Below are 27,220 nucleotides of genomic sequence, written 5' to 3'. Positions count from 1 at the left end.
CTATTTAGTTCATTAAGAAAATAAAGCTGTCACTTAGGATGACTTTAGTGGGTTTTTTGTGTGTGGTGTTTTTGTTGTGGTGGTTTTGTTTGTTGGTTTTGGTTTTTAAATTATAAACACTGGGAACTGAAGGTAAGAAGCATTGCTTTATGGATGTTGTCCACACTGAGAATGGACTTCTGGGTGTTAGTTCCACAGCAGTGAACCTGGTATGATATATTGAGAAGATCCACATACTGCTGGCTTAATTTATAGTTATCTTTCCTTGGCCAGTTTGTGATGCCTGTGCAAACAAACTGCTGCGTTTCCAACACTTAATGACAACTGTGATGATGTTCCTGATGTTGCTGTCCTGAGAGCTGTTACTCTGCTAACAGAACTTGTAACAGAAGGTAACTTCTGTTAGGAAAACATAAACTGTGTGTTAAATACAGGCCATGCAATACAAAGACTGGGAGTAGCATCTTTCATGTTTTGTCTGTCCTGCTGCTAATCTAAGAATGTCCTTTGTGTAACCGAAGTGTATATGCAGAATGCCCAGGCTATGCAGCTTTACTGACATGGTTTCATTTATATCCCAGGCCAACCTACAGATGCTATTCTGCTAGAAAACAAGTTAATGAAGTTTGAGTACCCATGTAGAAGTACACTGTAGTATGTCTTTAGCTGGTTTTCTGTTTGTGGGTTGGTGGGTTTGGGTTTTGTTTGTTTGTTGTTTTTTTTCCCCTCAGCTCCTAGAACAAAGCTCTCAGTAAGTTTCTGAAGCTTTAGATTAAATGCATTTAGAAGTGTTGTTCTGGCTTTGAACTGGTATCCAGATGTTCCAGGAACCTAGTGAATAAGTAATCTTGAAATGTGTTTTGTCTTTAGAAACTGGCAAGGTATTCACCTGGGGCAGAGCAGACTACGGGCAACTTGGAAGACACGCAGTGGTTCCTGATGGGCCGGAGGCATGCACGGCATCTGAACACCACTTGGAGCTGTTGTGTAGCACCCCTGTTGCAGTGCTTTGCCTAAATGGAGCATCTCAGGTGAAGAAGAAAATTGCTGTTTCTCCCCTGCCCCTTTTTTTGAGGTGCATTCAAATAATCAGAAAAATTTCCCAAGAGAACCCTTTCTAAAGCTGTGGCACAAGCACTTGCAGCTCTTCCTTTAAGCTCAGAATTCAATATGATTCACTTACTTAGAATTTATAAAAATGCTTTTGCATTCAGAAGCTGATTTTTCCTTGATGGAACCAGAGTTACCATTTGCATGTTCTTTCAGATACCGGTGTGTGCAGGATGTAGTTGCACCTGCAATACAGCCGAACAGGTGAGGGGGGATGTTGCCCAGCTGCAGCACTACTTTTGTCTGAAGCCCCCTGTAACAGTTTAGCCAGTGGCCTGTCTCCAGCTGATAAATAATAATGCTACAGCTCAGGCTATCTAAGCACATAGTGAGTACTTCTCTACCTTATAACATTCTGGAGTATTATTGAAAGTATTCTTTTTACATGTTGTAATTCAATATTAAATGATTTCACCTCAAGCATAAAGATGATCAGAAAGAAAATGTCACTCAAGTTGTTTGCTGTGGTCTGACACTATGTACAACCTATACTGCCTACAAACCTCCTGGAATGTGATGGCAATTGGCCTGTGGCAGGTGATGGGCAGGTCCCATCTGGGCAGATAACCAGTCAAAAGGTGTATATGTCTGTGGGGTAGCTGGCAGTCAAAATGCAAGAGGTAAGCACAGGTCTACAGTTCCAGCTGCAGTGCATGTACTGCACCTCTGTCCTCCTGGCAGTCTCCTATGGTGAGACTTTGGTTAGAACAGTCAGCCTCTGCCCATTCCCATCATCAGTGTTCTGTGGATGTGTGCACTTGCAGATGTGGAGCTTCAGAGCCTAGGATGCTGCACTAATGAATAATTTGTTTAGTCAGTGTTGGCTTCGCCACGACTCAAACCTTCTTAGTAATTTCGAGATGGGTCCTGCTTTTGTCATTAGATGTCTACAGAGAACACTATTGTTGAATCTCTTTCACACTGGTTTTCATCTGTGCTTTGGACAATGCCTCAAGTATGCAGTTGTGTCCTTTCTCGTACAACACAAAGCCAAGGCAGCTGTAGCTTTTGCACAGGGGAGCTTGGAAGGATGAGTGTTCATGAAGATGAAAGAAAATGCATCCTTCCTTGAAAAGGAAGAGGAAAAAAAAAATCTCATCTTCATTCTGCTGCCCTCAGTGCTGTTCCTCCTTAAAGACCTATGAGAGACCTGATTTGAGTGATTAGCAACAGCAGCTCTCTGGAGCAGGCATCATTCTTTGTAGAGCTAACAGCATGAAGATGATTTAAGAAGTGTGATCAAGAGCTAGCATCATTTGTACCCTAAGAGGATCTGTGTTGATGAGAAAAGGACAAAGCAGACAATAAGAGCCTCAATGCAAGATTACAAAGTAATGCCAGAGCTAGGATTATGTGTTAAACTGAAGAGTGCAGGCTGTGTGGAGTGTGAGCTGCTTTTTGCTTACGCACAAACTATCCCTTCCTCCATTTGTTGTCATATGGAGGCAAGGTTTGATCTGGGAGCTGAATTAGAAGGAATCCAGAGAGGATGAATTCTTTTCCATGTTTGCCTTGCATTAACAATTCGGCTTTGCACACTTAATGCAGAGAGACAGTTTAACAGTTGAGGGTTAGAAATGATGATTTTTATCCATGGTCTATTTATACGAATCACTTTTACTGATTCAACTGAATTTTTGGCAAAGTTGTGGTCTCCTGATTGCTTCTGCACTTCAGTTAATAATGTTAAAACCAAAATGGAGAAACTAATCCAATGATTAGAGGACAGTATAAAAGGCACACTAGTTTACCTCAAGGACAGTGCAGTAAACTTCACCTCTTGTGCTGCTCCTTGTCTCCATTCCCACAGCTTCCTTGCTTTCTCCACCAAAGACAAGGATTCTCCTTTCTTTGTGTTGAAATTAGTATTATGTCTGTGTCTCTCTACAACTCCAAAACCTGATTTTTGAAGTGTTGTGAGTGACCTCTTCCTTTGTGAGTCTGACTTCATCTGGCAACCTCATTTGAAAACACTGACCTTGAGAAATGTGAGCATTTTTTTCTTTCAATGGAAAACCACCAAAAGCCTGAGCTTTAGATAATTATCTGCTAATCTGAGTAGGTCGTCTTGGTGGCCTTAAAAGTGTGTGTGGACATCAGGTTCCTGGAGACTTATATATTTAGGCTTTTTGAATTACACAACTGCAGATCTGTTTATTATTTTCTCAGTGCTTTGGTGCATGACCACCATGGAACAGGACAAAGCATTGCAAAGAAACTTTGGGCTGCAGCCCAAGTCAGTTGTGTGAGACATTCTGCATGTTGTGGGCCATCCTTGATTGGTCCTCTTCAGAACGTCTGACTCATCTGCTGACTGATGTGCATTCATATCCACTGCTCTTCAGATGAAAGGACAATTAAACACAAATGGCCTGAAATGTGAGGAGCTGCTGTATTTAGCAAATTTTACAAAGACCTGGTTGAATGTTTCCTTCTTATCAGAGTGCTTTTCCAGTCCATGTGGTATTTTTGGTGTTGATAGCTGTCGTTCCGCTGTTTGCAATACGTTCAGCATGGCATTCACATTGCAGCAAACATTTGCTGCAGCGTTGAACAAGTGAGAAGTCATTGTGCAGTGCTGAACATTTCTTGATAACTGGATGGAAAGGCTGCAGACTTTCTGGATATGCAGCACTGTTTACATGGAGCCATGTCTCCATCAAAGCATTTATCTGTGGTAAAGGGCAGTTTGTCTTTTACCAAGGGGTTTGTGAGTGGAATTTCTCACCTGGTAAACAGGTAGTTGCAGTATTGTGTTCTTGTGTCTTCAATCAGTGTCTTTTACAAGTTGGTTTTGATCTATGCCCTTTGAGACATGACATGATTGGATTTTCCTGGATTGGTGCAGGTAGGTTGTTACGCTGTTTTAGAGATGCAATGATAAAAATGGTAATCAAAGATACAGTGACAAAAATGGCAATGTAGAGATGTTCACTTTAATATTCTTGCAAGAGTGAAATCAAGTTCTCAGCTTATCAATTAACTTTAAGTGACAATGGAAAATAAAGGCCATGGAAAAGCAGGTTCTCAGTGCAACTTAATGTGCAAATGAGAAGTTGCAATTAAGGATGAAAATAGAGATCAATTTGTTGAAACTATCATTAAGAGGGAAAAACCCCAAACAGGGTGTATCAAAAGAAGGAAACTCCAGTCTGCATATGAAATACAGGAAGTCTTTGTCAGCTTGGGTGTGTTTGTGTGACCTGCATGCCCTCTGTGGGAGGATAACACTGATCTTGGCAACACTGCAAGAAGGTTGAGAGGAGTTTACAGTTGTATTACAGGAAATGAGGAAACGAGATTTAGTTCTTAGGTCAGTCAGTTCTCCCTGTTGTGCTTCTAGAAGGAAATTGAGGGCAGTAGCACTGCTGAAATTCAGGTGCAACTTTTTGGCTAGGTAGCCATCCCACTTATTCCTTGCTTTTCTTAGCCTATTAAGACACGACCATGGTTTGTAAAAAAAAAATCTCATGGACTGGGTAGAAAGACATTTAACACTTTAGCAAAGTAATTGCTGTAAGTTAGCAATGCAGTGTGTTAGGCAGTAGAAGTTACTCTGGAAATGTTAGTCTGTCCATAAAAATTGTGACCTACTCACAATTTTTAGCATAAATAACTTGAAGTGAAGGTCAGCTATTTAACAGTAGGTAAGAGGATGGGGAGCTTTCTGCCCTCCTGTAGGCAGAGCTTAGATCACCAATCTAGATGTGTAACTTTTGGAAAGCAAAGCAAAGATTGTGTTAGTTCCCAACACTGTGCTTCCCATCACACGTGGCTGTCAATTTCTCTGCAGCTGGTGTTGCAGAGATGGAAAATCAAATTTGCACCAAATGAATGGCAAAGGAGAACTCCTTCACTGCCTTTGTGTGCCAGGGACATATGCCATGTGAATACAAACTACAGGGTCTCCAGTTACTGCTTTTGCAGATGAGGGTTAGTGTAAAATGACCAAAATTCTCTGCTGGGGTTGTCCTGTAGCACTGAAGTGGCAGCCAGGGGTCAGGCTGCTTTGTGATCTATATAGGAGACCACGAAGGGTTGATTCGCCTACAGTTTGGGTGAAGTAGGAGAGAAGTGACATGGGATGAAGTCAGGAGTTGGAGACTCAGCCAGCATGTGATGGCTGAGGTGTTATAAATGTGAGTGTGGGCGAATCCTTAATCTTCATAATTCACAAATTCATTTTCTATTTGATAGTGTGTTGCAGCTAGGATTCCAAATTAATACCTCCCTTGGAGATCTGAAAGTGTCAGCGAAATGGAAAGAGACTAAGACTCCTTGCAGCAGTAGCCAGGGCTTCTGCAGGCATGCATCAGATCTGTCAGTAGTGTAGCCCTGATAATGAAACCAAACTGGCAGCAAAATGACTAACCTAGGTTACCTTGTTTGTAATTCTGGCCTGCATATGCTCATACTAGATGCTTTAAATGAAAAATAATGACTGGGTCACATCCTTCTGCACAGGTTGTTCTAGTAACAGTGTACCATGGCTGCAACACACTGAGCTCAGAGAGGAGCTTGTGATCCAGCTCATTGCTCCTCTGAAGTATTTTTTTGCACCAGCAAATGCCATGAACTTTCACTAGTGCCTTTCCCATGCATTATGCAGTTAATGCTGGCTAATCAACCATGGGGAGCGCTGCAAAATTGCTCACAAAATGTACTTGGTATTGCGACAATCTCTGCCAGCAGCAACCTTGGAAGGTGACAATTGTTAGTGCAGAAATCCCATTCTCTCTCACTGGCATGCTTCAGTTACCTCCTTCATCCATGAGGAGCATAACCAGTAGTTTTTAATGTAAAAAGTATCCTAGTTTAAGGTGAGTCAGATCTAACCCAGGGCATGTGCATAGATGTGTTCCAAGTCCAAGTGAAAATGTGTTTTGAAGCAAGAGGCTGGTGGAAAAGGCCCTAAAGCATGCAGTTTTTCATTCCCAATTTGTCATTAGAACTGTTACAGAGAAGGGATTAACAAATCAATGCAGGCTAAAACAAGAGAAAATCAATAAGAAACTGTAGTGAACTGGAACAAAGCTATCAATTTTCAGCATTCTCTGCAATGAAATCTCATCCATACCTCCTTCTGTGGAGGGAAAAATAATGCAAAAAATGCTGATTTGGAATTAGATTAATTATTTTTCACCTGGATGACTCCAGAAATTTAGATCAAGAAACTTCTGGTGTAAATGCTACTTACGTGTTTCTGGTGCAAATCCCTTCTGTCAGCTGAAGTTGCCAAGGTTTACATGCAGCCTCTACTGTTAGCTGATTTCACACTTTAAAGAAGCCTTCACAATCCAAGACCTTGGTCTATTTCTATAGAAAGGAAAAGGGGATTAAAAATTACCAGCAAGCCAGGCTGCACTGGACCTCACAAGAGGTTATATGGAGAAGGCACGAAAGCCATCCAACAAACTTTGCCTTCAATCCAGACAGAGACATTATGGTGTCTAACATTTGATTAAGTGCTGTGACAAGACACATTGCAGGTGTACTTAACTGTGCAGTTCCTTTATGGCCTTTGGGCATGCCAAGATGCAGTACTTTGTGTTTGTAAATGCTTTGTTCTCTGTGCAGATGCGAGCATAGGGTATGCTTTTTAATTCTGGAATTGTATTCTCATATCTTCTCTGCTTGGTTCTCTATTTTGATTGTCTTGTGAGTTTGATTTAATTATTTGGGTTTATTTAAATGTCTGGACAGACTTTTTTTTTTAAGGTTATTGTGAGGAAGGTTTTATGACTTAAATGCACAAAGTAGCATTTAGCAGAAGTAGCAAACAGTGAATTATTTCTCTTTGACTTCTTGGTCTGCTACTGCTCTCTTTTTGGTAGTGAATCAGGACAAAGCAAAGATGAAGGCATCCTGATTTTCTTAAAAAATGGTGTGGTAATGCAGTTAAATGAAAATAGCAGAACCTACTTAGAAAGCAAATAGCTGCATGCTTAGAAACTTTTAGACAAAAATTGGCAAAAAAAAATAATGGCTTATGGCAGCACAGCTGCAGGGATTTTTTGGAATTGAGTTAGAGTATAAGAACAGGAAGTGAGATAAAAACCATTATGAGGTTTTTACTTATTCTGGATGTTTCACATGTTTGGTTTAAATGTATTTCTTCCTTCCCATGAAAACCATAAAGGGAGGTGACTTCTCCAGTGCATGTGATTAAAGTCTTTCCAGTTTACTCAGTAGATTGGATCGTTGAGGCTGCCATGATGCCATGCAACCAGAAGTTTTTCACCTGCTGAGATCAAGCAATGTTTGTAGTACAATGTTAGGCCATGAATCCTGCCTTTAGCCCTTGCCCGGGGGAAATAATCGTTTAGGCTCAGCTGCTGAATCTGAAGTGGTAAGTTCAACACATCAGACTGGTGAGAAATACTCTGTAGTTGCTTTTGTGCTTTCAGAACAATGTGAAAACGCAGTGGATAAGAGATACAAGTGAAATAATGGTGGTTATGGGAGACTAGGGATTTTCATATGTGTATTTTCAAAGTCTGGTCCAGTTTGCAGTGTAGCATACAGTCACAGCTAGTGAAAGTGCTTGGAGGCTTATGCCAAGGTAGAAGGTGGTACAAGTATTTCTGAACTGAAGTCTGGAAAGCATTCCAATAACTTTCCATGTTGGCTGCTGGCATCTTGGTCAGATACATGGGTTTCATGCACTGTGTCATTGGTTGCTCTGATACCACCTTGCTTAGTACAGCACAGGATAGATAAGGGATTTATGTGGCAAATCTGTTTCTCAGCATCTTCTGTTTAGAGAAGCTGGCCAAAGGCAATCTTTCTACTGTAATGTCAGTGGTCTGTCTTAAATACTGATGTGAAGAACTGATTTAAGTCCAAAGGCTTTGTTTGATCCTACCCATGGTTTCATGTTTTTGGGTGGATTGTTGGACAAGGAGAGTATGTGTTAAAACAATCCCAGTTGTCAGCTTGTGTTCTGCACATTTAAATTCCTCATGTTTGAAAGTCTTGCTTTGGAACTGCACGCCAGTTGCTTAAGAACATGCCGTCTGATTTCTGCTTCACAGTGAATCTAATGTTTGCATTGGGAGTACAAGTCACAGGTTGTGGTGGGAGGGGATGTTGTCAGTCTTCAGAAAACAAAAATTCACGATCTTTTGCTGTTGCATGACACTTGCTGCAGTTTGATTCTTAGTCCTGTTTTAAAAGAATACAGAATATTATAGAAGCAAATAGAATAAACCTCAAACAAGAAAATGGAAGTGGGTGGCGACAGTTGCCTTTAAAGTTTTGTTGCGTGTGTCTAAGACTTCTCTTTGATACTGCTGATTCTACTCAGTATTTGTTTCTGGGACCTCAATTACACAGAACTGAATCTAAGAAAAATGTAGAGACTTACAGAAATGCATTTGCATGGTCAGGTGTAAAACCTTCCATGGAGGAGTTGTTTGTTTTTTATTCATTTTAGTTGCTAGACTGAAGTCCCCTAAACAGCAAATAATGTTGAGATTTGCAGCTTCAGAAAATGAGAGAGTACTTAGAACAGAATTATAGAAGGCTCTCCTTTGGTTCAGTGATTTGCATTAAGTCTTACAGGATTAATTTGCTGTCTCCAGTTTTCCTTGCCACAGCAAGTCTGAAATACAGTCTGCTTGGAGGGGCATGAGAAGCAAAATGCTTGTGTCTTTTTACTTAAAAGGATTAAGATGGTATTTGTGAATTAATGTGATGCTATTTAATAATCTTAAGATACAATTGTTTCAGCTTAGCTGAGAAGCTGCTCAGAAATATGAAATAGGCTATGATGTGACTTTAATGTTTTTCACATTTAAGAAAGAACGTGTCCCACCCCCAGCACCTCAAGAAATGAGGACAGTATTGTATCCTGGTTTGCTTTTCTGCATGGTATGTGCAGATGTCTACAATGTCTTATGGTCACATGAGTTAGGAGCGCACTATGGCTGACAGTATTCAGGGTCTTCAGGGATGGCTGGTTTTGTGTGTGGGGCCTCCACTTGCAGTCATGTTGGCAGAAGGCCAGTGACAAAAGAGCATTCAGTCACTTGCATTGAGTTTGTGCTCAGCATGCCACGCCACAGGGAATTCTAATAAACTCATTTTATCTGAGGACTTCAAATTCAGTAATCTTAGTGAAGGACTACTGATGTACCAGTGCTGAAATGAAATATATGTTCCAGGTTACTCTTTTCAACCTTTTTTTTTGCCTGTGCACATCCCCTTACACTTACTGACAGCTTCTTTTAGATACCTGTGTTACTGCAGGGATTTCAGCTTATGCTGCTGCTTATTTTCTTTTTGGTAATAGATAGGAGGCTTCAGAAACAGTTCTTTCCAGTCAGCGAGACCATGTGTGCTTTCTCTTTGGGTCCTGTGACTGAAAGGGAAGCATTTTGTTTTCTCTTATTTTGTTGTTATGGAGCTAAGCACTCAATTTTGATAGCTTGAGAAACCAGGACCAAGTTCTGAAACCATTTTCTTCATTTATTATGGCACACTTGTTTGCTTAGGCATTTATTGAAGTGTGTATAATATACCAATTAATACTGGATTCTGTCTCCCTTTTTTATTTTCTTTTGTATTCAGTGCTGCATGTTGACAGATATTCAGGGAGAAATGGAATCAAAAACATTATGACACTTGAAGTGGTGATGCTAAATTAATTTAATGTTTGAGCTAAGAAAAATGAATATGAATTTTAGGTTTGCTCTTCAATGAGGCTGTTTGAATGTTTTAATGGAGTTGATGGTAAGGTACATGTCAGAATTAGTAAAAATACAGATGATGTGCTTTTGTTGTTGCATGCAATTTAGATATCCCTAGGTATAACTGAAGAGGAATACCTTTGGGTTTAGAGAAGAAGCATTAGAAAAACCATGGTTGGGAGCTGCACCTCCCAACAGTTCAGGCGCTCTGCTTTCACTTGTAGTTTGTTTAACAAAGCTCTCTTGTACAGGACCATAATCATTATACATGCCTTAGCTGAAGTTTCCTGGTGAGATATTTTGCTTCTGTTGGGTTTTTTTCCCCCATTTTATTTTGTCTTGCTCTTTTGCCCAGGAGAGTTGCTCTTGTGTAGCTCTACTGAGAGCCATCTGGTGTGACTGCTGGCAAGTCAGTGCTGCACACCTGAACAAACCTGGCACACTGTTCCCATTTGTCATAGTGCTGGACCTGCCCCTGTGAGAGATGGTCTGCAGAGGCAGCTGTGTTACCTTCTGTAAAACGTGTGTTTGGTCATGAACTTCTGCATGCTTCAGTGGATTATTAATCAGAGAAAAGACTTCTCCAAACTTTGGGAAAAGGAGCGTTCAAGTGCCTGTAAGCAGGTGTCCTTGGCATTTGAATATCCTTTAAGGTCTTAAGTCTGTTTGAACCTTCCTGGGGATAGCATTCAGGTCTGCCAGTCACTGTTTCCAGGGTAGTTTTTCTATATACTTTCTCCTGCTTTTAGAGAGAGGAAACTTTCATACTGCAGAAACCTGTAATATGGCTTTTTTCTTAGCTAAGGGCAATACCTCAAGGTGAGCTGCAGTAGCTCTTTATTTCCCCTGGATCAATGTCAAACTTTTCAGCTGAGTTTTAGAGCCGACCTGCCTGATCTTTAAATAATCTTTTCCTCTGACAATGTAGCAGCACATCTTCCCCACTCCCCCCAGGCAGATTCTGCTCCCAGGGCTCCTGAAATGAATAAAAGACTTAGTGGTCGATAATTGCATTCTGCACCTCTTTCTCAAAGCATGAAGTTTGCTATGAGTAGAAGAATCCCTAGATGTTTCTCTCCTGTCTTTCTGTCTTTTTAAGACACTTCAAACCTGGTGTTACCAGATGGAGATGTGTGAAGAATTTAAGACCAGCACATTTCCAATCATAGCAAGACAAAGTGCCTGATCCTGGGAGAGCAGAAGGAATGCGCCAGTGGTTTTAGATGACTATACGAAATTAATTTGTAAGCCCAACTGCATCTTCCCATCTAAAAGTTGTAAAGAATCTGTTGTTCATACTGCTGCTCTTGTCTCATTGCTGTGCTAAAATTGCCATGCCTTCTGCCCCGAGTCTCATCCCTGTGGGCAGGATTTTCAAACAGTCTCTGCAGGTGAGCTGTCTTGAAAGAGTGACAGTTCAAAGCCTATCTTAGGAAAACAGGTGGCAAAAGAAAGATGAAGAAGCAAACAATGCTTAGGTCTGATGGACAGAGAAGGATAAAAAGGATAAGGAAGAAATCAGCAAGCATTCTGATATGTGGCATAATTCTTCACAGTAAATCTACAGAATCCTTTGATACTTGGTTGCAGACAACACAGCTCTATAGTACTTCTGTCTGGAGATCTGAAATGCAGCAGGAGTTTCTGGGTCAAGTCCATGTTAATGTAGAGAGGTGCACTTAAGTCAGTGGAGCTCCACAGGATTCAGTGGAGTTACACATCATGCTCTAAAGCCATATGATCAGTCATTTTCTGGTGGCTGTCATAAGTTAATGATAGAAAAGGTGTATGTCTGAGATTCATTTAAGGTAGTGATTGTAGTGGTCATCTATCAGACTACTGAATGTGTGTGTTAAGGCAAGCTTGTCTTGAAAGTCTTGGGGTTTGTTTGGTTTTTTTTTGTTGTTTGTTTTGTTTGCGGTTTTTAATATATCTTGAAACCTTGTTTTTAGAAGGTCTTGGAAACCTGAAACTTTAGGTTTTAATGCCAATGTGAAACAGCAAGATTGCAGCCCTTAGTTGTCTGTTAAAAAAAAATAAATATCCCTTTTAAGCTACCTAAATGTTGTTGCTTCAGCTGAGTTTCTGAAATGTCTTTGGATGACAATACTCTGGTTGTCTCTTGACAAACATCCAGTGTTAGATTCAGCTATGCCGAGTATGCTTGATTAGGCCTATTGATTTGAGAAGTAAAGCAAAGCAGAAGATGATTAACTGTAGCAGCTTTTAGCTCATTGCAAATGTTTTAAAGGAATGCAGCATTTAGTTAGGAGCAAGTGTACTGGCTCTGTGTTTCAGGGACAAGAGAAGGAATGGGCTAATAACATGGTCAATGAAATAGTGAGAGAGCTAAACATTTATTGTCAAGTCTTTTTTCGTAATGTAACTAAAGAGCACCAAAATATGAAGACAGTTTTAAAATGTGCTACTGTATTGCTCTGAGGGTGTTGGTGCAGCTTACAGCTCCTGTGGTATGCTGGAGGTTATTAGTGGCTGCTCAGGCTGACATGAATTATTATTTTTCTTTTTTTCACTATTGGATTTGAGAAATCATTTGGAATTTAGCCAGAGGGTTATGTGTTACAGTAAATGACTAAAAGTGAAATTGTGTCTAAATGACTCTTTCATTGATATCTAAGCCACTGAAATGTGTCTTATCATGGTTACTGAAAAATTACTCGATCATTCCAGAGAGCTTTATTTTAGTTAATGTAACCCTCTTCCTTGTTCTAATACTGATTTGGTCTCTGATCTATTGGATTCAGCAAGTATTTGAATTTCCCATGACCTATGTCGTGTTAATGTGTCTCTAATGCTTGGCAAGCATAATTTATTCTTGTGGAGGCTTGCAGAGTAAGAGCCCATAGCTGCTTAGAGAAGAGCAGTATCCTGAACCTGACCCAACACACTGTGGTGTTGCTGTGTGTGAAGGCAGTGCAGCATTTTCTGTTCTGGCCTGCTCCTTTGTTGCCCAAATTTATTAATGTCATTTGTAACCTGGGAGAGAAATTCCTGCTCTCTCTTCTGAATTGCCTTTATTTTGAAAACAATAGCCTAAGCCAACCTCCTTAAATTGCAGTATAGGTGTTCTGCCCTTGAATACTACTGATGATGGAAACATCAGATGGGATATCCTGAGTACTTACAGAAAGAAACTTAAAGAATATGGAACTTAGCTCAGAAAAATCAGAGTTCAAAAGTCCACTCAGATGAGAATAATAGTTTCTTTGAAGACCACAACAAGAGCTGAGAATTCTGGGGGTTTTGGGCATGTTATTTATCGTTAATTGAAACCCATAGATGAAAGTCTCATGATTAAGATCTTAACTAGGCTTATTTAGCAAGGAGAAGAGAAGGTTTCAAGGGCACGTAGTAGCAGCCTGCCAGTGCCTACAATGAGACTCATCAAGAAGATGGATTTGGGCAGGAGGATAAGAAGCAAAGGAAACAAATTGAATGTGAGGTTCAGACTTATTGTAAGGAAAACCTTTTTTACCATGAGGACAATCAGACAGTGGAACAGGCTGCCCAGGCGGGTTGTACCCTTTCCACCCTTACAAAATAGAAAAGGCTCATCTGGATGAAGCCTGAGCTATGTGATCAGGTCTCGTAGCAGACTTGTATTGTGTTGGACTAGAAATCTCCTGAGATCCCACTGAACCTGAGTTACCCTGTGATGTGCAGATCTTGTTTCTGTCCTCAAAATTGTTTCCACAACTGCTCAAAATTCAGAATTATGAAGCTTCAGTCCAGTGCTGTAAAACAACAAGCTGTCAGGGGTGACTACTGAGGTTATTTGTTAAAATGCGCCAGGCAAGGCTCAAATCAAGTTCAGTTTGCCGAAGTAATTCTTCTTGCTAGGAAGGCAGCCAGTGAGAGAGAAGGAAATTAAAGAAATCATGCTGGTTTTTTCCTGTCAGCTAAAATACACATTTTGGATGCAGCAAAATGTATAGAAGTGTTATGTAAGCAGTTCAGCTCTCAATGTGCCCCTTTGGATAAAATAAGGTGCTTGTATTACTCTGATAGGGTAGAAGCTGGCATCTTCTTTCCAATACTGGCTTTTGGAGAGGAGGACTGAAACTGAAATAGCAACTTGGAACAAACTGCTTCATGGTTCGGTGGTTCTTTGTTGTTATTTTGTTTTAGCCCAGAAGCACTAAAATTAGCTGTCCTTTCCTCTTTGTTCTTTTTTTTTCTGTATACTCCAAAGTTTGAGAAGCAACTCTGCAGATTGTCCATATGCTGAAAACCAGAGCCCTTGATCTGGATGCTTTTAAAATGATCATTTGATTTTTCAGGGTTTGCTCTGCTGTTTCTCTAGTGATGTGCTATTTTCTAGCATAAATTGTGCTTTGGTCGTATAAAATTAAGTCATACTGGTTTGTGCTGGCAGTTTTGCTCTAAATTTATAAGCATAATTTTAATTCTATGCCCTTCTCCCTGTCCTCTTGTTTTCTGTTGAGCAGTAATAGATGCACAGTCTGTGTGACAGATATGCTATTGAAATTAGTTCCCTGAAAACAGCCTGTGCTCTTCAGAAAATTAAAACCCCCAATGTCTGCAACATTGTGTTCTTCTACAAGGGTAAACAGAACAGGAAAAGGAGACAAAGTTGTTTAGAGGTGACACAGATGTGACTTTGCCATCATTAAAATGTTTCTTGGGAAAGACTGTCCTGATTCATGAGAATCATTTCTATTTGAGTGTTTCTTCGGAGTTACGGTATTAGTCATCTGGAGTCATGTATGCTGTCTGCAGCTTTTCTTAAGGATCTTTGCTTGTCTGAAGAAGTTCCCTTGATTTTTATTCTTAGAGTGGTACATGTGAACCTTTAAACACAAAGCTAATTTTTTCACCTCAGTTACTCTTGACACTTTGTCAGCTTGCTCCAAAAATAGCTGTGCTAGAAATAAGGCTTTTGGTTTTCATTTATTTCTTTTCTACTTATGCCTGGGCTTTCTACTTCGGGTTTGACTTAAAGGCCACACCATCAATTTAGTGGAAAAACAGCCTATAGCCCAAGATTTTACTTTTGAAAGTATGTAAGACAGCTACAAGGAACTTTTCCCATTCTTTGTAAGAGCAGTAGTGCTGCTGTTCTTATGAACTATCTGGGTTTGGTGTGATGAAATCACTGAGGTTTGAAGAGCTGTGTATTTGCAGATCACCTAAGGCACCAGTCTTTTGCTACAGGCTGTCTTGACTTTTCAAGGCTTAATGCATGGCATATAGCTGATGTTTACTGCCCTTGTAGTCCTCACCTGCAGAAGATATGGAATGGAAATGCACTTGATCATTTTTCATGGCAGGTAAAGCACTTTTTGGGGGCGCATTTAGGTACCTTCTGCAGACAGTGGTGTGAAGGTCCTACTGGAGTAGAATTAGGGATGTGGAAGATTACAGAATAGAGCCCAATGTGCCCAAGTGTGATAAATGGCACACACCTTTGGTGTTGAATAGAAGAATATAGTTTTCTTGGACTTTTCAGTCTGTAAAAATTAATAAGTTGCCTTTTATTTGTACTCTTCCAATGTCTTGGGAAGTCTACAATAGGATCTCCGTAGACTTGGTACTGCACAGATCCAAAAAAATCCTATTTCTTTTAGGATCTTTGCAGGGCTAAGTATGTAGAGATGCTTACAGGCAGCACACAGGAAGGAAACAATACCATTGTCATTTAGCACAGTTTGCAGTCAACATGCAATAAAGTCTGCATTATTGCCAGGTTTTTTTCCCCTCCCATTTGTAGGTATCATAACAGTTACAAAATTTCAAGATGTTTTTGTTGAAACTGAATAATTGCTGTATAAAGCAAGTGACAAAGTGTTGATGTAGATTGCTCACTGCTGGTGAAGCTGCCATCCTGTGGTTTTGACTAGGCTAATGGCTTATTGAAAACTTCCCTGGTGTGACATAGCAGGATCAGCACCATTCCCAGGTGCATAAAGTTGTAGTTGTGTGAATTGTTTCAGTAGCACACATGGTGGCTGCTGGTGATGTGTGCTCCCAAGCCAGTCATAAATCTGAGCAGTTTCATGCACTAAAGTAATATATCTTGCATATGTAGCTGGGTAGGTGCGTCAGCAGTTTAGCTAAAGGCAGTGAAAGGCTGCCACAGTGGAGTGAGATTGTTTGAATGGTTTGAAAGAGTTGGAAATTGTTAGAAGACAAAGTGTGAGAGGACTTGAATGAAAACAGCTTACCGTTGGACCTCTAATTCCCCCTGACACCTATTAATCTGAATTGCTTTATAGCAGCAATACACAGGTTTGGGGCAAGTGAGAGAGGGCAAAATTGCTCTTTTCATGCAAGAAATTGGACACTTCAAGGAGTGTCTTTTGCAAGTTTGCAAACTTTCCATAATTCTCTGTATCTGTTGAGGCTCCAGAAGGTTAATGTAGCTAGTAGCATCGTTGTGTAAGAGCTGTGGGATTGACAAAGGACAAACATTAGAAGGAAAAAAAAATTAAACATGTAGAAAGTACCTTAGAAATTACACTAGTTATTGAAAAGCTTTCTTCTCAATAATCATGTTGAGACAGTAAGTCTTGGTGGCTAGCAGCATGACCTGATATCACATTGGTTTCGAAGTCTACACATCTGTGTAACGCTGAATGAATGAATGGTGCAGTTGTGGGTGTCTCTGCAGTATATGTAAGGTACCTTTAAAATACACAATACTGATATGTTTGGCAGGATTTGTAAACTTTTCTGGTGCTGACAAAACAGTTGCTTTTTCTGTTCCAAGGTGAAGTCCAAAAATAAGCACCTCAGTTTATGATAAATAGCCTGTGAATCAGATGTTGTCAAGGGCTCTGGAGTTAAACATGTTTGAAAATTTTACATCAGGCTGGCTTTGAGATGTGATGTGCTAAAACAGAGTTGGAAGATTTTTGATAGTGGTATTGCATTTTTTTGTTTTCTTCCAGAACTGAACAGACCTATATTCTTGTATCCCCTCAGCCCATTTTTTAACCTACTGCTTGTGAAGTGTAGATATAAAGGGGGGGAAAAAGAATTGTTGAAAGAACTGTTTTGTATCCTGCCCCCTAAATACTTTGCATGTCAGAGTTAATTTTTCTCAGGTAGCAGTAGTGCTGCAGCTCTGCAGGAGCATGCTGTGGCTGGGAGCCTCTCTGGCAGCTTGCTTTTCATGCCTGCAGCTTGGCTTGGTTAATGTGCACAAAATTCTGCTGAAACTGATTTGGACATGAGAGTGTGGGCTTTTGTTGTTGCTTATGTCCCAGAACAGGAGCCACAAGATGGAAAAAGGTGAAGTTTTCCAGTGGCAGTTTTATTAGATACTATGGCTATAACTCACCCCAAAATTCTCCAGAGTGATACCTTTAGAAACCTGCAGAACTTTACTGCTGAATTGCCTGCTAAGTATCTGTTTTTGTCAGGGAGTACTGGGTGGCAAGCTTTCACTCTTACAGTTTGATCTTCAGTTATTCCTGCTCACTTTTGTGTGGCTGACAGGGAAATAAAATTAGACATTGTTTCACCACGCTGTCCTCAAACAGAAACTGAGAAATGCACCGAAATGAAGATTTCAGAACAAGGCACCTTTATTTCTTGGTAAGTGATTTTACACCCAAAACCAGCATTCAGATTTCCAACACTCCTGATCAGGGTTAGCTCTCTTGTGTTGCACAAATATGTCAGGAGTCTGCTTCTGGAGGGCAGCAGATTTGTTCTGTTGCAGGAAGGTGGGTTTATAGTACTGCAGTTCTGAGATCAGAACTATGATATAAGTCTGAGGGTCAGCTTGAAGGCAGAGAGCATCAAGTCCTTCCTGACAGCAGGAAGGCAGCTTTGGGTTTGGAAAACTGATGTGAATACTGAGTAACTTTTTGTAGTCCAGTAGTATTGTTTATAAAAGTAACAGTTTAGTGCTCTGCTGTCTCTAGAAGAAAGAAAATGGAGTTTAAGGTGTATGTGAGCTTTCCAGTTCTCCTCAGTTCTTGAAGGCCTGATGCAGCAAGCTACAAAAGCCCTTATTAGGGGCTTGGATTTTTGGGCTCTGTTCTTTTAGAGGTACTAATCACCTGTCCTGTGAAGTTTGCAGTCCACTGCTGAAAGCAGGTGCTAAACTGTCTGGGTTACATTATCAGTTATGCTGCAGTCTGCTTTGAATTGGTTGAGATAGCTTAAGAGGTTTAGGGAAACCCAAAAAGCCTTGGGCCTCACTGCAGGCTGGATTTGGGTTCATGCAGTGCAAGCTCTGGCTTCTGGGGGGGACCCCTGACAACCCCAGATGTGGGATGCAGGGGCCAGTGCTGCCATCAGGCAGGCCTCTGGCACACACAGCTCAGGGGACTGTAGGGCTGCACACACCTGACATTCGCTGTGTTCCTAGTCAGAGGATGGGGAGAAGTGCCACAAAGAGGGTTGTTCTGAGGTCCAAACTGCTAAAGCAAGAGGTGTTTGAGCAAGCTGGAGGTGTGCCAGGGCTCTGCAAGGCTCTGAGGGCTCCTGAGCTCCAACAGAGCTGCGCTAAGGCAGGACAGGCCTCTGCGTGGGCAGGGGAGCAGGGCTCAGCCAGGGCCTCGCCCAGGCCTGCTCCCTAACTGCCTCTAGCACCCAGGCTGGCTGCTGTTACACAGCCTGGCACCTCGGGGGCTGCAGTGTGGGTGTTTGCAGGGTTATACTCTGGGGTTTGGCCTCTGCATCCAGAATTTGGAGGGTGCAGAAGCTGAAGGAAGCCATGCTTGGGCTGCAGTTTTTGCTCTGCGCCTCTGAGAGCGCCAAAATAAAATCTCTTCTCGTATCCACAAACAGCTACAGAGAACCAAAATTGGATGAGAAACAGAACCACCTAATGCATTCTGAAAAAGCAGATATTAAGACAACTGTTAGAAATAGTGTTTTATGTCTCTAAACTATTTATAGTGTAGTCATGATGTCTCCAAAGAGAGCAATGCTATATCACCAACATTTGATAGTGGTGCTCTGAATAGAGAACAGAATGCAAGACAGTACAGATGGCTGACAGACTGCAGCAAATTCCAGCTAATGAAGAAATGCAGTATGTTTGTTTATGTGCAAGTTGAAACAGTTGGCTGTTAAAACTGGGTTTAAATCCAGCTCTGAGCTGTGTAAACATAGTTCACCCTTAGGCAACTAATAATAAGAAAATACATTTTTACATTAAAAAAGAAAAACAACCTTCAATGCTTCCCTTTCAGCAGTATTGCTGCAGTTTGATAACTTGGCTGTTCTGTATTTGGTGATCTTCAGTCCATGTGTAAATTAATGCTGCAAGAAACAAAACCAGTTTCCTGAGTGAATTTATGTATAGCCTGAAATTGTAAATCCATATCTGTAAGGTGTAGGTTTTATGATTAGGTTCTGGAAAAGAGCTGTTGTTTGGGTGAATTTTGCAGTGCCCTGAACACATAATTCAAACAGAGGAAACAACAGAGCCAGGCATTCTGCTGAACTACTTTATCCAGTGGGTCAGGCTATTATTTTGCTAGCAGTTTGCATTGTGAATCATTGGAGGAAAGAAAAGCAAATGAAAACAAAACACAAAGGCTGATTCCTGAATTTTCACAGGGCATTTCTGATCATAGTAGTTGCCCCCTGCCTCCTTCTAAAAGTGGCATTTTTGAGCCAGCAAATCTGTTATTTAATATTGGCATGGTGATGTTGTACAGTCAGAATACTGCAATCTCTTGTGTATCGAGGAGAGACAGACACAGCAAGAATAAAATGAGGAATTACTTGTACATGCTTTTCTGTAATATATTTCCAAAATGCATGATTTGCTTGTCAGAGTGTTTCTGAGTATAAGTTCATTTTACTAGGGCAGCATTCATCTCATTTGCTATCGTGCTTAGAAGTATTATCTGTATTATAGAGAGCTGTTAAAATTCTGGAGCATGTTTCAGGAAGATGCTTCAAACATAACTTATTTGCTTCTTGTTTTCCTTTCTGATGGATGTTTGGAATGCATTTGCTGGTAAGGACTATCTGAAAATGCAGATGTATCTTGCTTTTCAAGCAGCAGGCCCACACTCAGTTGTTTCGCAGTTGACTCCAGGTCTGTATGTGTAGTTGCCCGGTGATGGGGAGGAAGCAGTAGATAGGATGGGTTGATGATTTTGTTCTTTACCATGATGCTTAAAACCATACTATACTAAAAATGTGCTGTGTTATTAAAGCACTATATGTCTGCAGAAGGTGAGAGAAGTCACTTCATCATGTGGCTGTCTTGGAGCATTATGTACATGTTCGGCTGTTCAAATGGCAATCCTTGCATGTGGGCTATATATAGAGAGACCAGAGAGTCCTCTCTGATGTATACACACATACATGCATATAGTTTATGCTGATGAGGTGGGTTTTTCACTTTACAGATTGTAGAGTGATGGACAGTTGCTGATTCATGGGGAAAAACAACTCTCCTGCCAAGAACTGGAAATCTGCCATGATGCTAAATGATCTGAGATCCCACTCCCATGGGCATATGCAGATTTGCAAATCAACCAAGAGTCAGCCTACTGAACACAGGAACATTGAAATAATCATCAAAACCACTGCTTCTTTTTGTGGTTTTTCTCTGACTCTGTACTCTGGAACTAAGAAGCAATTTAATGATTGCATTTTGGGTGATGTCTCTTAAAGTGCTTTCTTGATTTGCCAGGTATCTGTTAGTTATGCAATTTTCCATGTAAACCAGAATACATTCTCCTTTTACAGCCAGAATTTTTTTAACAGATGTTCAAGCAGTAGCAGTTCAGATTAGAGCCTTGGATTCCTAGAGAGCTTTTTGTTTGATTAAAACCCAAAACCAAACCAAACAATAACAAATGCGTTTGAGAAGGAAATATATCATAGCAGGACTCAGTGAATGGATGCTAATTTTGAAGACTTCCAAGTTCACATAGAAAAAGCAAACAAAAATCTCTGTGGCCTCTTGAAAGGATATAAACTGTTATGGACCCTAAAGATAGACATTGTAAGCTGTTCTAGAGCTCTCTAGTGAAGGTTTCTGTTACATGCCTGGAAGTACCTGTCACTGAAGTGGGGTGATCCACTATAGTAATTAATTTGCTTTTCTTAAACTCTCAGGCCTCATTGTGTATTTTTTTTTTCTCTTGAATTGAGTAAACATGAGGTTAGTCAAGTGACTTGTGAAGGTCTGGATTTAGTGTTGTGGTTCATAGCTCAGGCAGCAAGAATTGAATGAGATGCAGAATTTCATCCTAGGGAAGAACTGTCAAGAGGATTTCTCCTTTGCCTTGGGACCGCCCTGAGGGTGATGCTAGCATCCCTTTAATAAATAATAAGGCAGCAAAAAATCTCCTAGTTTTGTTGTTGAGGCTTGTCCATAGGTAGCAACAGAGAAGCCACGTACCTCTGAATACCTTCTTTGGTTTTGTGTTGTCTGTGTAACAGCTATCCTAACTGTGTCCTTCCTTAAGAGTCCTGTTTGACTTCTGTCTGTTTGCCTTGGGTTTAAATGTGAGATACTTTGTGTGAGTGAAGAGTGTCTTATCTGAAGATTCTAGCCCAAGAATTAGGCTGCATGTCGTTGTTGTTGACTACAGCAGGTAAAAGTTCAAGTCTGCAGTAGATTTAAGGTGTTGAATTTGTGTCCACACAGCTGCTAGTCTGAGGGTGCTGCTTTATGTAAGCAATGCTTCCTGCAGAGTTTCTTGGTCACACACATGCAAGTCTGGATTGCGTCTCCCATCTGAAGATGAGAGATCCTCCTTGGGTCAAGGTAATGGGTGATGAAATATAATTACTTTGTACATTATTGTAATGACTCACATATTTATAGGTGCCTGTAGTATGAAATTTGGATGAATTACACATTCTGATGGATGTTTAATTTTGTTTTCTCTTGCCGTTGGCTAGTGTCACCCCACTTAATGGATAATCAGACTACTTGTTGCAGAGACTTTTACATAAGCACTCTGGGGTCCATTTTTGGGGATCTTTAGTTGAATTGGTTATGGCAGTGCAAGTACAAAAACCTGGCAGTTTGTGTGGCATGTGCTAAGCTACAAGAGTCATTTTAGTAATAGCTCTTGCTCTTCAGCAAAACTGGCCATACTGCACAGGAGCACACTCCTGCAAAAGATCAGATTTGTGGTTGTCCACAGAATACACTGAGCCTGCTTTTGGAATTATTGTTCCTCATGCTTTCTCCTTTATGTAATAGCCTCTGTAAATGATCCATAGCTGTAAGGCATTCGTTGCCCCAAAGTGTCTGTCTCTTCCGAGCCATTTGATGTTGCCATAATTAATTTTCTGTTGACTTTTTTAATTGCCTTCCCCCCCCCCCCCCCCTTAATTTATCGTGAATGCTAAACAGAAGTTTGTGCTGGTTTTAGAATGTTTCAAATTCAGTGTTTCCAATCTTAAGCTGAGTGTTTTAAAATGTTTTGGTACAATGATTCTGAATAACTCTCAAAATTTGTTTTTGCTAAGGATCTGAGTTTTGCAATTGTGAAAATATTCCACAGAATAGAAACAGTTTCTTGCCATAAAGAGAGTTGGTAAGGCAATTATATATCTTACATCTCAGTGCCTTCTACGTGCAAAGTATTAGCAACACACATCATGTGCCTGCACTGGCTTTATTGGCTGCAGAGCTCTGCGGTTAGCTATAGTGCTCAGAAGTAGTTTGCTAGCATGGTGAGTTGCTATTGTATGACCTATGGGCTTGGCAATTGGATTTTTTTTAACTGACACACAGTTTATGGCCACTTGTTACAGTATTTCTTTAGAAAGGACTGTGGTCTTCTGCAGATCAATGGGAGGTGATCAACCTCCAGTAACATGTTAGAGAAATCCACATCTTGGATCTTAACTTCAGCGCCAGAAGAGTCCTCTCTGGCAGGTATTGTCCCACAACAAATTTTACCCTCACAAATGTATGTGCAAGTAAAATCTGAAGTTAATTGCAGGTGGCTGTGTCCGAGGAAGGGATTTGGTTTTAGTGCATGTAAGAAGGTAATAGCTGTAGTGAGATTAAGTTTCCTATTTAACTGGATATTAGAGAAGGGATGCATACCTTAGCGAGAAATAAATGACAGTGGGAGGAACTGTGGCAGGTTTTAAGTGGCACAAATTATAGGATTGATTAGGTAATCCACAGAGAAGGTACTAGCTCTAGTAGCTTTTTCCTTTCACAGCCCTTGAGTAGAGAAGATCTTTTGCATTCACTCTATGTCCAGCAGATTTGGTACATTTGAAATAAAAAGGTGTGTTTTAAATCTCTTGAACCCTTGTGTTTGTTGCATTTGACGTAAGTTTATGAGGATGACTTCAGTGTAATTAGGCTTGGTTGATACAGTACTTTTCCACTGAATTTACTAGGAGCTTGCGAATGTGTTGTAACGAACTGCACTGCAGGCTGCAGTATCTGATTGTCATGCCAGGAGCATCACTAGCGTAGAGCTAAATAGAGATTGGTGAGGAAACTGGGTCAGGAAACAGGCCTACTGTACCTGCAGAGACTGCAGAGAGCCGTGGCGACGAGCAGTGTCCACAGCATGGCACTGTCTAACAAAACATAGACCAGGAGATTGGCTGAGGATGTGCTTAGAGTAGTGGGCATGTCTGGGAGCTAAAGATGCTGCTGCTGCTTTTATTCTCCCTTCTTCTCCCCCACACTACACACTTGTTTTGCCCAGGGATTTTAGCAGTGCCCAGTTTTCTTTCTCTTTGCACAAGAAGGTCCCCAAAAAGATTATTTCACCTTTAAAGGTCAAAACCATCCTGTCCTGTAACATGGGCTGCTAGAGACATGTCTGCTCTTTTAAGTGAGATGGTGTTAAATGTTGCTAAGGAGTCTTTCATACTCTTGTCAGATGTAGGAGAGAAAAAGGCATGTAGTATGCCGCTCTGTAGGCCTTGGTGTGGTTGTTCAAAAGGCTTTTCTGAGCATATCTTGTTTCACTTGCAAATCCAGTCTGGCTGGAGGTGACATTCAGAGTAAAATTACAGTACAAACGGAGCAATAAAACCCAAAGCATCTCTAAGCAACCAGTGGGACCTGCCAAAATTACCCCAAAAGCAGAAACTACATAGTTTGAATAATAAACACAGAAGAAGGAAGGTTAAAAAAAAAATCCCAAAAGAGCAGTAAGAAGACTTTTAGCCCCAGCTGTAAGAGGGAATGGTGAAAGGAACCAAAAAAGATAATTTTAAAGTTGTTCTCTTTCCTCTGGTGCCTGTCTTTGTGGAGTTTAGCTACTGTGGCTCAGTATAGTACCTTTTAGAAGGCTTTTGGTGTCCAGTGTGCTCATCTATCTCCTGAGCATAGGAGGACATCATTAGCAGGAATCGTTAATTGAGTAGAAAAAACAAATGGGTATTTTATCCCTAGGCTTAATTGTTTGGATTATTTGGTTTATATGGGAAGGAATACAGAATCATAGACTTGTTAGGGTTGCAAGGGACCTCAAGGATCATCTAGTTCCAACCCCCCTCCCATGGACATCTTTAATTTTGTTTTATTCTTGAAATTTATTTGTGTGAGAACTAAGAGAAGGAAAGACAGACAGAAAGGTAGTTGTCTGGTTTTGTTTCTTTTGGTTGGGAAAGATCCATGCTAAAAAGGAATGTTTTTCCAGGAGCTTTTGAAATATGAATCCATTATAATGCAGAAAAAGGAAGAGGATGGAGTTAAGAGGCCTTTAGGTTTTAGGTGCCAAAGCCTGAAAGGTTCTTGTGTGCCAGGCTCTGTTGAAGCTTCCATTGCACTTGTGAGTGGTGTAAATCCAATTACTTTTTTACTTAATCAGTGGTGATCCTTCCAGTTAGGTTAAAATAAAGAAATGGAGGGAAAGAAGGTAACTTATGACTTGATACCTTATCTGTCTTAATCTTTGGATCTCTGAGACACAATGATAGAGATGGGACCCTTACAGCCATTTTGTGCTAAGAAAAGCAGAGTGATGCAGAGGGCATGGTCATGTATCTACTTTCATTCATCTTGGGTTGAATTATTATGCAGAAGTAGTATGTCCACACTGATACAGCATGAAGAGAGGGCAAGTGACCTGCCAGTAACACTCTCATTGTGACTGTAGGCAGTGGCCTGAGCGCTCACACAACTGATTTGAAGAGTCTCTCTTCTGTTTTGAGGTGCCTGTAGAAAAAATGCTTTCAAAACAAGGCTTTGGCTTGTGAGCAGCTTGGATACTCAGAAAAAGGTGATCCTTGGTGCCATAATTTCCAGGCTGTAATACATGAATGATAGCATTAATATCAATTCAAAGACAGGAGAACAAATGGCTCAGCCTGAGACACTTTCAGTTACTGTGGTGGCATAGGCAGTTTAGGGAACAGAATATCTAAAAGATCATGGATGCTAGCTGTGTTAGCTTTGTTTAAACCTGAGAGCAATTCTACTCTGATAATTCAGCAGAGTAATCAAAATAGCAAAGAACTCCCTTACCAACTATGGCCATAGCAGTTAAACCCTCTGAATTTCCCAGAGCAGATTACTGGAATGGGCAATGCTCTGTCACTGATGCTTTTCGGAATCAGATGCTTTGGGAATTGATTAAGCATCTCGTGGTTCATGTTCTGCTCTGCTTTCACATATTGCATTAAACAGATTTTTCTCACCTATCTGATTCTGCATTTATACAGTGCTGTAAGCTATGCCAGCTCACAGCCCTTCAAACATAAATACAGAGGGGCAGACAAGTGTGTGCTCACTGTAAGAATGACAGCATTCCCTGGTTTTCATTCCAAAGAGAAATGACACCAGCTCCAGAAGACAATTTACAGCATGCACTGCAGGCTGTGGGCAATATCCCATGCTGTTCATGCTTAAATACCAAGCAATGGTCTCGCTAAGGTGTCAAGGCTGTTCCTCTTTTATTCTGTCTTTAATTGTGAATGTGGAGTTATCTGGTAACCAAAGGAGAAGGTGAGACTGCATGTGGTCTTTGGCCACTTTCTGGACTTCAGCTGCCCGTCCTGTCTTGTCCTGAGGCCTGCAGTTGTGTCGCTTGTTAGGGAGAGTTTCTCCTGAGTGGTGTTTCCTAGCTTGGTCCAACTTTTCTGAAGAGAAGTTGTATTTTAAAATAGCTCTGTTACAATGAGGGGCACCCAAACCCCACGACACAGGTGCTGTCTGTTGTTGCAGTCTGCATAGGAACGAGCAGGGAATACCCCAAATTTCTAATACTCCCTTGCACTCCTAAAGAAGCTGGTTTTTAATGATGCTACTTGTCTTGCAATTTCCACTTACCATCATTTTCAGAAGTAGGCTATTTGAGCTCCTAGATATGTTATTTAACTGTGTTAAATTTTAATCAGACCTCATTTTAAAAAAAATAAATTAAGAACTCTTTAGTTCTCCCTCTGGAAAGACTAGATCCCTTGACAATACTGCAGGCAGACCTGCAGAGGGGTTCTTCATAGCTCTGCATTTTTAGAGATGTAAGGGATTTTGTCTTCTGGTGTGTTGTTTTTTAGTAATTACCCTCTCCAGGCTTGTCATGGAGGTGTATTCATCCTGACAGCTGATGACTGTTGCCCAGAAGGAGACAGACTGACCTTTTCTCCGGCTTTCCTTTTGGCAGCCTACAGCAAGGTGGCACTTGCTGAGCTGAAGCTTGAGGCTGCACAGCGTGTCTGCATCTGGGTCCTCTGAGGCCCAGCCACCAGCCCTCACGCTCATCTGCGAAATGTGCTGTCTGGGCCTGGGGTGACACAGATTGCATAATGCACATGGGGGTGTAAGAACGAACGTGTGGATGCACCCTTCTGATTGCAGAGAGCACTGCTCGGTATTCTTTCATGTGATGGAGTGTCATAAATGGTTCTTCAAGAACTTGCACCAGAAAATAAATTTTCAGGTGCATTTCATGGAAAACCAAAAGTGCTTTTAACATCTGATTTTGGAAATTGCTCTGGTAAATCCCCCAGTTGACAACTGGGTCATTGACCTTCTTGGCTGCCTGGGCACACTGCTGGCTCATGTTCAGCTGGCTGTCAACCATGACCCCCAGGTCCCTTTCTGCCTGGCTCCTCTCCAGCTGCTCCAGCCCCAGCCTGTAGCACTGCATGGGGTTGTTGAATGCCATCATGTTGGACTCTGCCCATCTGTCCAGCCTGGCAAGGTCCCTCTGCAGAGCCCTTCTACCCTCTAACAGATCGACTTCTGCCCCCAGCTTGGTGTCATCGGCAAATTTACTGATGATGGACTCAATCCCTGCATTTGGATCATCAATAAAGATATTGAACAGGATGGGGCCCAGCACTGATCCCTGGGGGACACCACTAGTGCCTGGCTGCCAGCTGGATGTGGCACCATTCACCACCACTATCTTGGCACAGCCTTCCAGCCAGTTCCTATCCCAGCACAGCGTGCTGCTATCCAAGCCAGGAGCTGACAGCTTGGCCAGGATTTTGCTGTGGGGGATGCTATCAAAGGCCTT

General features: G+C 41.1%; 1 protein-coding gene across 1 annotated transcript in view; it reads left to right on the top strand.

Annotated features, from left to right (window-relative positions):
- SERGEF (secretion regulating guanine nucleotide exchange factor) overlaps window positions 1-27,220 on the top strand; it is a 138,281-nt gene that overhangs the window by 30,564 nt on the left and 80,497 nt on the right. The window contains exon 9 of the mRNA XM_054171789.1: window positions 871-1,031. Within this exon, the coding sequence (XP_054027764.1) occupies window positions 871-1,031 (161 nt within the window). The remainder of the gene's footprint in view (window positions 1-870; window positions 1,032-27,220) is intronic.

The sequence above is a fragment of the Dryobates pubescens genome, chromosome 22, assembly GCF_014839835.1.
Source record: "Dryobates pubescens isolate bDryPub1 chromosome 22, bDryPub1.pri, whole genome shotgun sequence".
NCBI lineage: Eukaryota > Metazoa > Chordata > Aves > Piciformes > Picidae > Dryobates > Dryobates pubescens.
This window is presented reverse-complemented; position numbering and strand designations above follow the sequence as displayed.